This window comes from Tupaia chinensis, unplaced genomic scaffold (genome assembly GCF_000334495.1).
Source record: "Tupaia chinensis unplaced genomic scaffold, TupChi_1.0 Scaffold000484_1, whole genome shotgun sequence".
NCBI classification, from domain to species: Eukaryota; Metazoa; Chordata; class Mammalia; order Scandentia; family Tupaiidae; genus Tupaia; species Tupaia belangeri.
This window is the reverse complement of record NW_006159996.1, coordinates 2,088,228-2,096,757: the sequence shown is the minus strand read 5'-3', so window position 1 is coordinate 2,096,757 and position 8,530 is coordinate 2,088,228. Positions and strand designations below refer to the sequence as shown.

Below are 8,530 nucleotides of genomic sequence, written 5' to 3'. Positions count from 1 at the left end.
CTTTGGACGCGACCCGGAACAGGCGCGGCACGGGCTCCGCCAGCTCCAGCCCCAGGTCCTGCGCGATGCGGCCCACGAAGGTGCCGTGTTTGGCCTCCTCCAGGACCGAGTAGTGGAGCTGGCCGCTCCCCACTTCCCAGGTTGAGAGGAGCAGAAGCGAGAGCAGCAGGCACAGGGCCTCTCTGCCCCGTCTCATCGAAGACACCATTACCAGTATCCAGTGAGTTGAGCAAATTACATCATATTTTGTAAAAAAAATAAAATAAAAATAAAAATAAATATTCTAGTCCCAGCTCAAATCCTGCAGCTTCTCTAATTTTCCTCTTCTCTGGAGTTAACAAAGGGGCTCTGGGTATTTTCTTTCCTTGAGAACACTCTGTGGTAGACAGCGACATCATGTGGCTAGAATGTAGGATATGTAAAACGTATTCTATAGATTTAAAATTAGACTGTTGACTGTTCTGTTTGCTCATAGCTTTTCGTATTGGAAAAATAAGTATTTTAATTCCTGAAATGTACTATCATTTCCTCCCTTTCTTACTGTGGTAAAACACACATGCAAACACACACCATAAAATTTCCATACTTGCTATGTTTAAGTGTACAGTTCAATAGTGTTAAGTATGTTCATATTGTGGATATTTCTTCTTGTAAAATTGAAACTCTGTACCCATTAGACAGTAATTTTCCTTCCTACTTCCCCACAGTCTGTGGTAATCACCATTCTACTTTTCTCTCCCCTAAAATTTGACTACTTAGATATTTCATTTAAGTGGAATCCAAAGTATTTGTGCTTTTATGACTTGCTTATTGTACTCAAGACAATGTTTTTAAGGTTCATTTATAATGTGACATGAGACAGGATTTTCCCCCTGTATAAGGCAGAATGATATTCAGATTACTTCCTTCTCTTCCTTACTGTTCCCTAGTGAGAATAAGCTTCTATGAATGGGGGTAAATCACTCTTTGAGACCCACTTTTCATTATTTTAGATACAGTACCCTTTTTAAAAATACTCATCTATTTAATTTTATTTGCTATTATTACCTTTTTTTTTTTTAATTTGACCAGAGAGAGAGAAAGGAAAGCAAAAAAAGCAAGCCACCAGGTCTGGGTCTTGAACTGCTGTCAGTCATGTGGGAGTCTGGCATCAACCACCATGCCACCTGCAAGCCCCAACAATGTAATTTTTTTTACCACTTCTTCAAATAACATTTGAAGTTATCTTAATTAATTGAAGTATCTTAGTTAATTGAAAATCTATTTATATAGCCTGTTGTTTTGTTAATTAATTTTGATTTTTGAATTGTTTGTGGATGTTTGAAAATGAATAATTTTTGTTTCTCATTTGAATAATATTAATTTAGGAATAATATTTTCTATTACTTTTAAATTTTTATGCAAGAACAACACAATTCATCTTTTTCAGTGTCAATTGCTTAAGAATACTTTCTTTTATTCTTCACCAGTCTTTTCCCATGCAAAAATGTGAAAATAGAAAAAAGATTATGCAGATGAAAGAAAATGCATAATAAAAGGTCATTTTAGTTATTTTAAGCGTGCCACAAATTTTTTCAGCTTCCTAGAGCAAGGAGGAAAACACATTAATTGCAAAGTTTACAGTTTTAATAAAAGAAATGCATAATCTTTACTAAACAAAAGCTACCTGGAACCAAATAATTTTTTCTTGATTCCAATGTCTAAGATATTTTTTCACACAATCTATGGGAGTGTATATTAATATTCATCATACCCTGTACTCATCAAGCCCCTGGTAAAACTACTTGAGCAAACAAGCAGAATATCATTTATTGGTTAGTGGATGGAAGTGCATAATTATTTACTGGCTTCAGGCAGAGCTGGAGCCAGTGGAGCTACACACTTCAGTAATGCCATAGGAAAATATAACCATATTTACTATTTCTTTTCCTCTATTGACTTTCTTCCCAGATAGACTTTTCCCATTTGATGGCAAAATGATCAAAATATATTGTAGGCTACATATGACTAATTTAGTGACTGAACAGAAAATATCCTTTTCTTAATAGCCTTAGTAAAAATCGTAACTCTCATTTCCTCTGGTCCAGTTTGGATGATATATTTTTCCTTTAGTCAATAGTTAGGATGGGGACCAGCAGGTGTTGTAGCAATTAAGGTGCTGGACTCCCACACAGCCATCTGAGATTCAAGTTCCAGACCTGGCAGCTTTCTCTCGCTCGCTCTCTCTTTCTCTCTCTCTCATCTATCTAATTTGCCCTATAGCAAATTTTAAAAATAACAATAATAAATGAATTATTCTAAAAAAATTTTTAATAGTTATGATGGTTCTCAGTGTGAGCACTGGCCAGACATGGATCACTTATTTATGTGTGAAGCCAGGAGAAATCAGTTCTCCACCTAAAAGGGAAAGTTAGTTCTTGTGGAAGCTATGGCAGGTATCCAGTTCTCCTGGAGTTTAGACTGATCACATGTAGCTACAGATTGGCCTCTACAGTATTGCATAGCTGCAATGCAGCTGCATAGATATATCTAGTCATTTTTATAAAGTCAGTGACCAACAAATACCCCTGTTGTTACATTAAGGAGTTACTAGAATTCAGAAATTAGCTCTAAGAAACATGGCTTGCTTGAAGCAATTTTTGCAGGTATATAAGGTAATTATGTTGGTTTTTCAGAATAGTCTATCTGAGGGTATTAGAAGGCTCTTAAGTTTCTGAAGACCTAGACTCTCTCTCTCCCTCTCCCAGAGAGAGAAACATTGTCAGATATGCCAGTACATTTTCCCAATAGGGAAACAAGACTGAGAAGCATGTTCAGCAAATACCCACTGGCTTGACAGCACTTGGTATCTATAGTGGGTTAAATAGTGCCCCAAAGATACCTCTGCCCAGAACCTCAGAATGTGACCTTATTAAGAATAATCATCTTTGTAGATATAATTAAGGATCTCAATGTAAGATCATCCTAGATTAGAGTACGCCATAAAGACCATGACAGCTGTCCCTTATAAGAGACAGAAAGGAGAAAACAAACAGCAAACACAGGGGAGGAGGAAATGTGACAGAGGCAAAAACTGGAGTTATTTTGCCACAAGGCAAGAAATTCTGAGGGCCACCAGAAACCGAAACAAGTAAGGAAGAATTTTCTCCCTAAGTCTTTGGAAGGAACAGGACTCAGCCAACACACAGATTTTGGATTTCTGGCCTTTAAAACTTAAGGAGAATAATGGGACCAGCAGATGGCATAACAGTTACATCACTGGACTCCCATGTAGTCGACTACAGTTTGAGTCTCAGACCCAGCAGCTTAAAACTCACACCAGGCACCTGTGCGTGCATGCCCAAAAATCCCAAGAGAAGAATGGAGGAGAAGGGATTGCAGCATGGCCATCCTCCCTGGGGGGTGATTTCTCACTTCCTGTCTCTCTGACTCTCTGGTGAGCACACATGCCCTATAGCAAGAAATCTCTCTAAAAAATTTAAAATAAATAAATAAATAAATTTAAAGAAAAAAGAAAGAAAGAAAGAAAAGAAAAGAAAAAAGAACTTAAGGAGAATAAATTTCTACTGTTTCAAGTCAACAACTTTGTGATAATTTTTGCAGCAGTCCAAGGAAACTAATATAGTATCCATCGCTAAAACTGTACCTGTCTCGCCTATCAAAGCAAACTGTAAATTCCATGAAGTTTCATGCCCAAGCATTCATTCTTACAAATCTTTCACCCAGTCTTTCACAAAACTGCTATAAAACCACAGAAGGAAAAAACAAGAACAGGGAATGAGTGCTGAGAAAAATATGGGATATTGTTCCTATGACATTTCAAATACCAGTCTATTATTTTTTTCTACTATCTTTTACATATATAAGAAAAAGAAATCATAACGCAATGCTTTCCTCCATAGCTAAGTTATCTAATTGTTCGATGGTCAGTTTTGTTACTAAAAATATCAATAACCATGTTTTCTCGGTAGTAATACTTGTTATAAAGCCTTCCTCTTAACACCTAACACTATTCACATTAGCTTTTTTTTTTTTGAGAGAGAGATTTTTGCTATAGGGCGCGTGCACTCGCCAAAGAGATAGAAAGTGAGAAATCACCCCCCAGGGGGGAAGGCCATGCCGCAATCCCTTCTTCTCCATTCTCCTCTCGGGATCTTGGGCAAGCACACACACGCACCCGGCATGAGTTTAAGTCACCGGGTCCAGGCCTCGAACCACAGTCGACTACGGGGGAGTCCAGTGACATAGCCATTACGCTAACTGCTGGTCCCTTCACATTAGCTTTTGACAGTGGAATATGCAGCTGTGCATTGACTATTCCAGTTCTCCCTCTAAAATAAGCATGATTTTATTTCCTTTCCCCACACACACACAATTTTATTTCTTGCTCCTGCAAAGACCCCTATGGTTATGAGAGATTTCCTCTGACAACTTTTCTCCACATGTTGGCTCAGCATGCCATACTGCTTTGACCTTATGGCATCTCAATAACAACCTTTGTTGCTATAAATGCTACAATCGAAGTCATTGTAGATGAGTCTTGTACTGCCGGTTACATAATTCTGTGTGGAAATGGTACACATCATTCAAATTTCATTGGTCAAAGAAAATCACACACTCCTCTACCTCAAGGCAACAGGGAATTTAAATCCTCTAGTAGTCCCAGAAGAAGAGGAACAGAAATATTGGTAGTGGCTACCAAGATAAACTACTATTTTTCATTCTCCTTTATTTGTATTCCTGACTGACCACAAGTCTCAAAGGTGCCTCAAATAATAGCTCATTTTTCAAATTATTTATCTATTATGACATCGAAATACAGAATTATAATTCTAATTTTAAAAAGAAAGTTTTTGTGATTAGCAGATGGAGAAATGCTTGTCATTAGACTTCCATATTTGACTGAGGTTCAAGTACCAGAACCAGCAGCTTAAAATTCATGCTGGGCATGTGTGTGTACACGCGTGCCCAAGATTCCAAGAGGAAAATGGAGAAGGGATTGCAGTGTGGCCATCTCTCCCCCAGGGGTTGATTTCTCACTTTCTGTCTCTCTGGTGAGTGCATGGACCCTATAACAAAAATCGAAAGAAAGAAAGAAAGAAAGAAAGAAAGAAAGAAAGAAAGAAAGAAAGAAAGAAAGAAAGGAAGGAAGGAAGGAAGGAAGGAAGGAAGGAAGGAAGGAAGGAAGAAAAAGAAAGAGAAAGAGAAAAAGAAAGGAAGTTTTTTTGGCCAGCCAGTAGCCTAGTGAGTAAGGGAGCTAGATCTCACATAGCCCACTATAATTCAAACCCCAGCCTGCAGCTTGAAAAACACACTGGGCAGATTGCCCCAAATCCCAACATGATGAAGAAATGGAGGAGAAGGAATTGCAGCTTGATAACACTCCATGGGAGCAGGTGTGCTTTGTCCCTCTTTATCTCTATCTCTCTGGAGAGCACACATGTCCTCTGCTAATAAAAAAAAAAGAAAAGAAATAAACTCTTACCAAGATTTCTACCTTGTATTTCAGGCAATGCAAAAATAACATTTCCTAAATATTAAATTAAGATATCAATTTGAAAATAGAAGTATAATTTCCTGAAACCATAGTCATAAACCAAAACTAATTACTGAAGTTGAATAATTCAAAATTAATCATTCATGTTGGATCAAGATTTTGCTAAGAGGAATGATACTTTTTTTTTTTTAAGTTTTGCCAGAGCCAGCAGTTGGTGTAGTGGTTAAAGCACTGGATTACCACATGGCCAACCACAGTTTAAGTCCTGGACCCAGTGGCTTCAAAATCATGCTGAACATGTACCTAAAATCTCAGGAGGAAAATGGAGGAAAAGGGATTACAGCTAGGCCATCCTCCTTGGGAGGTGATTTCCCACATTCCCTCTCTCTGTCTCTCTCTCCAGTGAACACACACACCCTATTACAAAAACTAAAAAGAAAAAAGAAAAAATTGCCAGAGGGCAGGTTATTTGTTGGAGAGAGAGAGAGAGACAAAGCACACCCCATGGGGGATGGTTACACCACAATCTCTTCTCTATTTCTCCCTCCTTTTGGGATTTTCAGCAAACACGCACAGGAGCTCAGCATATTTTTCAAGCTACTGGGTCTACAACTCAACCACACAGCCACATGAGATCCAACCACTTCAACCACCATGCCACCAGCTGACCCAGCAACTATAATTTTTGTTTTTATTGGGCCATTTGAAAATTGGAGCCTAGACAGAAAAATACTAATATTCCCAATATGCACTACTTAATCACTTTTGTCTCATTTTTTCAGATAGACAACAAAGATGTGAAGCTCTAATGTTAATGGACAACTAACAACCAAAATTAATCCAATTCCACAAGAATGGTTATAATCTGATAATAAGATCTCAAATGAATAATATCACTTTTAAAGGATATGACCCCTATTCCCTATTTTAATGTCTAATTTAAATTGTAAACATAGAGCCCAGCAGATGGCAGAACAGTTATGCCACTGAACTCCCATGTGTTCAAACATGGTTCGAGTCTTGGACACAGGGGCTTCAAACTCATGCTGGGCACGTGTGTGTACATGCCCAAAATCCTGAGAGGAGAATGGAGGAGAAGGGATTGCATTGTGGCCATTCCCTCTAGGAGGTGATTTCTCACTTTCTATCTCTCTTTCTCTCAAAAAAAAATCAAATAAATACATGCATACATTATAAACATACCATGGTATTTTTCCCCTAATTCTTGCCAAAGACTGGGTATGATAATTAACATATGAAGGGTTACAGAATCAGGGTGCAGCCTATTTCTTAAAATGCTCTAAGAAGCAGATCTTTATCACATCAAATATCTGGAAACTTAACTATAAATTATATTAATTTCTCATAGAACGTTTTTACAACATGACTTTTCATGGGATTAGTTTGTATGTTTGAATATTTCCCAAGCAAAAATATGTTCATTTAATATGTGTGTAACTTCAGAATTAAACATAGGAAATAGAATTTAACATTATGTTCATGACTGAAGGACTAACAAATACAATGATGTCTATAATAAGTACATTTTAGTTGGTTTTACAAAACTGGTATAAAACACACTTATCAGTATGTTGATCTCCCTTACATAATGGTTCAGTAATCAAACCTCCCTTGGTTTTATAGCAGGAAGAGAGTATTTTTCCTCTCCTCCGTAATTGGTATAGAGGATTTCTCTCTCTCTCTTTTTTTTTTTTTTAAAGAATTTTTTTATTTGGGGCCAGCAGGCAGCATGGTGGTTAGGAGTGCTGGACTCCCACATGGCCAACCGAGGTTCAAGTCTGGGACGTGACAACTTGCTTTCTCACTTTTTTTTTCTCTCTCTCTTTCTCTCCCCCTCTCCCACTCTTGCTCTGTCCCTCTCTGGTCAAATTAAAATAAACAAATAAGTAAAATCCTTTATTCCCTCTCTGTCTCTTTGTCTCTTTCTCTGAAGAGCTCACCTGCCCTGTGGCAAAGAAATAAAAACTATCTGATTATTGATCTTATTATTGAAACTTAGCAACAAAAGGAAACATATATAGTGTTTGTAACTAGGCCTAGAATTATTTGTCCAGGATTTGACATTTCACTAGGAAACACATGGTAATAGTAAACCTGAAAGTGTCACTTTATTTGAACAAGGTGAGATTCTATGTTAAATATGATCAACTCTACTTAGCTTTGAAGTATTTTTTAAAGTGTCCTAAAATTAAAATGAAGAAATTCTCCCTACATATTTTTTGGTGCTATTGTTTCCTAGTTCCATTAACAATCCAGCTAAAAACAGGACCCACAGGTGGCTTGGTGGTTACAGATGCTGGATTCCCACAGGGCCGACCGCAGTTTGAGACCTGCACCTGGCAGCTTGCTTTCTGGCTTTCCCTTTCTCTGTGTGTGTCTCTGTCTAGTCAAATTTAAAAATAGTAACATGAAATTAAATAAATAATTATTTGAAAACAGATCAAGCTACAATTAATGAAATACCTACCCTAAATGATGTGTTATTTCAAAGTTAGTGAATACCTCAGACAATATTTCAAAAGTGACATTCGTAAAGATGGTTAAATAAGCCTAAATATGCATTTAAACTAAAAGTTTGAACGTTGGACTTACATTACTGGAGATATCTGAATTTGCTTCTGAATGTTCATTTCTTTCCGACGGATTCAGGCCTGGAGGTAGCCCGGGGCTGAAGGCCATGAGGTCAGTCTTGGGAGGGCCCTCCCCAGAGCACACCCTCTGACTCCTCCTCTGCTGAGAGTATGACCAGCTCCCCACCGCGCTGGAGCACACCAGCGTCGGCTTCCCAGGCCCGCAAGCGCCCTCTGGGGGCGGCGCCGAGCACCGCAGCGCCGTGTACAGCAGCAGCGTGAGCACCAGCAGGCTGGACACCGCGCAGATGGCGATGATCAGGTACACGTTCACGTCCACCAGGGTCGACTCGGGGCCAGCAGCGCCCACCATCGCCCGCGAAGAGGCCTTAGGCGCCTGGCCGCTGTCCACCAGAGACACCAGCACCGTGGGCGGGGCCGT

The 8,530-nt window shown here is 38.8% G+C and overlaps 1 protein-coding gene across 1 annotated transcript in view; it reads right to left on the bottom strand.

The window, feature by feature from the left end:
* Positions 1 to 8,080: 8,080 nt before the first annotated feature.
* LOC106735685 (protocadherin alpha-1) overlaps positions 8,081 to 8,530 on the bottom strand; it is a 2,617-nt gene continuing 2,167 nt past the window's right edge. The window contains exon 2 of the mRNA XM_027774851.1: positions 8,081 to 8,525. Coding sequence (XP_027630652.1) covers positions 8,081 to 8,525 — 445 coding nt within the window. The remainder of the gene's footprint in view (positions 8,526 to 8,530) is intronic.